The following is a 3,135-nucleotide window of genomic DNA, read 5'->3' on the forward strand; positions in this document are numbered from 1 at the left end:
TAAATATTATTTCCATATGACTTTAACAATCTGGATCCAGGCTCAAAATGAGCTCCTTGATATGTGCTTGAGAATGGCTTAGTCTCCGGTTAAACCCAGGTTTAAAGCCTTGCAGGGCAGCCTAAAGCCCACTGCCAAAATTAAGACAGAAAAAAGAAAGAAAATAACAAACCATCAGTTCAGGGGTTTGAGAAAATATGGGAATCAGGAAATTATCTATAAACCAAACTAAAAAAAGATTGTTGTTCTCTACTTCAATAAACACTTGGTGTTAAATTCTGTTTAAAGTTACAGATTATAATTCAAAATGTCTCCAGACCTTTACTGGTTGATGATATTCTTTATTTGGACCCCGCAGATTTTTTTATTGGTTACACCTGCTCTAAGCTTTCTGATGGCATTTTAGCGAAAGGAATTTTATCAAAAAAATAATTAATGTTCACAAATAAGGAATTATTAACATGTATTTATGTATTAACCATACATGTAAACAGAGTTTCATGGGGCCCTAGGCAATTGCCTAATGGTAAATCCCACCTTCTTATTACTAATGGGTATATTTTTGAAATATGTCTCTAATTTAATTTTAGATGTACTGAAACTTTAATTTTATCTTTGTAAAAAAGGTGATTCCAGTACAGTGCAAAGGGATTTTCAGCTCCATTATTTTGTAGAAGAAGATTACCCTCACAGTATGATGCTGCTATTGCTGTGTTTCATCCTGTTTATTTAGAAGTTATTTACTATTTTGTGTTGTTCTGCCACAGTTAAATGCAATAAAGTTTTTGGTTTTGACAAAATATAAAAAAGAAGAGGTGTGCTTATTTTTTATTCTTTCTCCCTGGAACTCATATCTTGTGATGGTGTCTATTTTTCAGACTGCAGCATGGCGGCTGAAAGATTGAAAAACCAGCCAAGGCACCGCGAGTATCTGGATCAGGTACCTCAAAGTCAGTTGGAGAAACTCCTGATGATCCTGCGAGATCACATGCGCGGCCTGAGCCTGGAGGAAAGTCTTGCTTCGTTTCAACTGGACCCAGAAGAAGATCTGAACAAGCTAGATGACGAGGAGTTAGCGCGCAAAAAGGGTCAGATGGACACACTGTTTGAGAGGAACCGCAAGTGGAAAGATGACCCGGACTTTGTGTATAACCTGGAGGTGGAGTTTGACAAACCCAGTCAGGAAAAGTGCAGCTGGGACGAAGAATCGGATGATGAATTTTAAAAACTCTTTAAGAATTTAGTTCAAAATCCACTGAAAAACCCCAAAAACAAGACTCTTCCAAAGCTTGTACCAGAAGCTCTATTGTGTTAACTCTAAGTACAATAAAGAAGCTTTTCCTCCACTTAGAGCCTTAGACGAACTTTACTGTTGTTTTATAAATGAAATGAAAGTCATTTTGATTTGTACAGCTCTCATGAGATTTCCATTTCTTAAAAATGCAGCAATGATTATGGAGTCAGAAAGGGGTCAAAATGTTTGTAAATTTATAAATCTTAGTTGAAACTGAAAATATGAAAGTTAAAAAAAAGTATAAGGTGATATTTTACCTTATAATCTGAGAAACTAAAAAAAGAAATAAAATAATAAGAATTGGATCTAAATTCTTCCCCTCACCTTGAAATTTATTTTCTTTATTGCAGTTTTACATTTTCTGTTTCAAATCCCTCTTCAGTTTCAATATTTTTTTTGTTTGTTTCAAATTCCCTTTTCAGTTTCAGGAATTTTTTTACACTTTCAATTAAGATGTTTTCTCATTCAGATTTTGACCCCAATCTGGAAACGTGATTGACAGCTTGCAGCGGCGCTGGAGAGATGTCCCGTTCCATGTTGCCTTCATGGACTGTGGGAATTCCAACATTCTCTGTAGATTTTGGGAAAATCCAGTGAAAACACTGGATAAATAGTTAAATGCAACATGGAACAGGTCATTTTGCAAACTGTCAATCACGTTTCCCCGCCCACTCCTGTCAGATTAGGGTCAAAATCTGAAGGTGAAAAAAACTGACAATGTAAAATGCAAAAAAAAATTTTTTAAAAGATCTCAAAGCTGAAAAAGTGAATTTGAAACTAAAAAAATAGAAACTGAAAGAAATGGATTTGAATCTGAAAATGTAAAATCTAAAACTGCAATAAAGAAAAAAAAAGAAAAAGTAATTAATATACTAAACTCAATTTAGATTAAATTATTAAAAAAAAAAAATTGTTTGCTTTTTAAGATTACCTTACATTGTTAGGTAAAGATTTCACATTGAATATCAACTTCTATTTTTCTGTTTTAACTAAGATTTAGAAGTTTACAAACATTTGACCCCTTTTTGATTCCATAATTGATCAAATGTAAACATTGTGGGAGAATAAAAACGCAGGACACAGAGCGCGCCGAAGGCTGTAAGAGGCCTGGACTGGTAGTGGATCATGTTACGTCTACTAAGGGTAATATTTTTTTTCCACAAACTACTAAGGTTAAAAAAGGCTTATTTACAGTCATTGTTGCCATAAAATGCTCCTCCAGCTCAGACAATTCAGTTCAATTATAATGAAACTGATTGATTGATTGATTGATTGACTTTATTAATGTCACAGTGGAGAAATGCAGAAGGTGCCTAAGGAAGAAGGTGGTGGATGGGATATATACAGTAAATACAATGCATCCACATATGACAGCTATTATGCATGATCTGAGTTCACTATAAAGTTCACTATATAGTCCTCGCTCTATATAGTGATGGAGGGATTTAGGGTTTAGGGCGGACAGTAAGCTTATATGAGCCATGAGAACAGCAACTATTAAACAGAGCTTGCAGGAGGAGAAATGGGCTTGTGCACGCTCTCGCACGCGTTTCATAGGTGCTCCCCCTCAGGAGCGGGTACAGGGTTGTGCATGGGCATTTGTTTTACAAAAAATTTGCGAAAATCCTTTACTACCTTTACCTTTAACAAAGAAATCTTTCCCCAAACTCAATTCTTTTTTAAGACCACCAAAAACCAGAACACATGTGGGATGAGCTGAAGAGAAAAGAGCACAATAAAAGACCAAATTATAAGGATGATTTAGAGAGAAATGATGAGATAGATGGAAAAAGGTCCTAAATGCATAAACTCAGTGAAATGTTATGGGACAAAACTCACAC

General features: G+C 35.1%; 1 protein-coding gene across 1 annotated transcript in view; it reads left to right on the forward strand.

Moving 5' to 3' along the window:
* Positions 1 to 1,315, forward strand: part of cep19 (centrosomal protein 19kDa) — a 3,107-nt gene extending 1,792 nt beyond the window's left edge. The window contains exon 2 of the mRNA XM_015397592.1: positions 879 to 1,315. Coding sequence (XP_015253078.1) covers positions 879 to 1,225 — 347 coding nt within the window. The 3' untranslated portion in view covers positions 1,226 to 1,315. The remainder of the gene's footprint in view (positions 1 to 878) is intronic.
* The last annotated feature ends 1,820 nt before the right edge of the window (positions 1,316 to 3,135 follow it).

This window comes from Cyprinodon variegatus, unplaced genomic scaffold (genome assembly GCF_000732505.1).
Source record: "Cyprinodon variegatus isolate N-32 unplaced genomic scaffold, C_variegatus-1.0 Scaffold872, whole genome shotgun sequence".
NCBI classification, from domain to species: domain Eukaryota; kingdom Metazoa; phylum Chordata; class Actinopteri; order Cyprinodontiformes; family Cyprinodontidae; genus Cyprinodon; species Cyprinodon variegatus.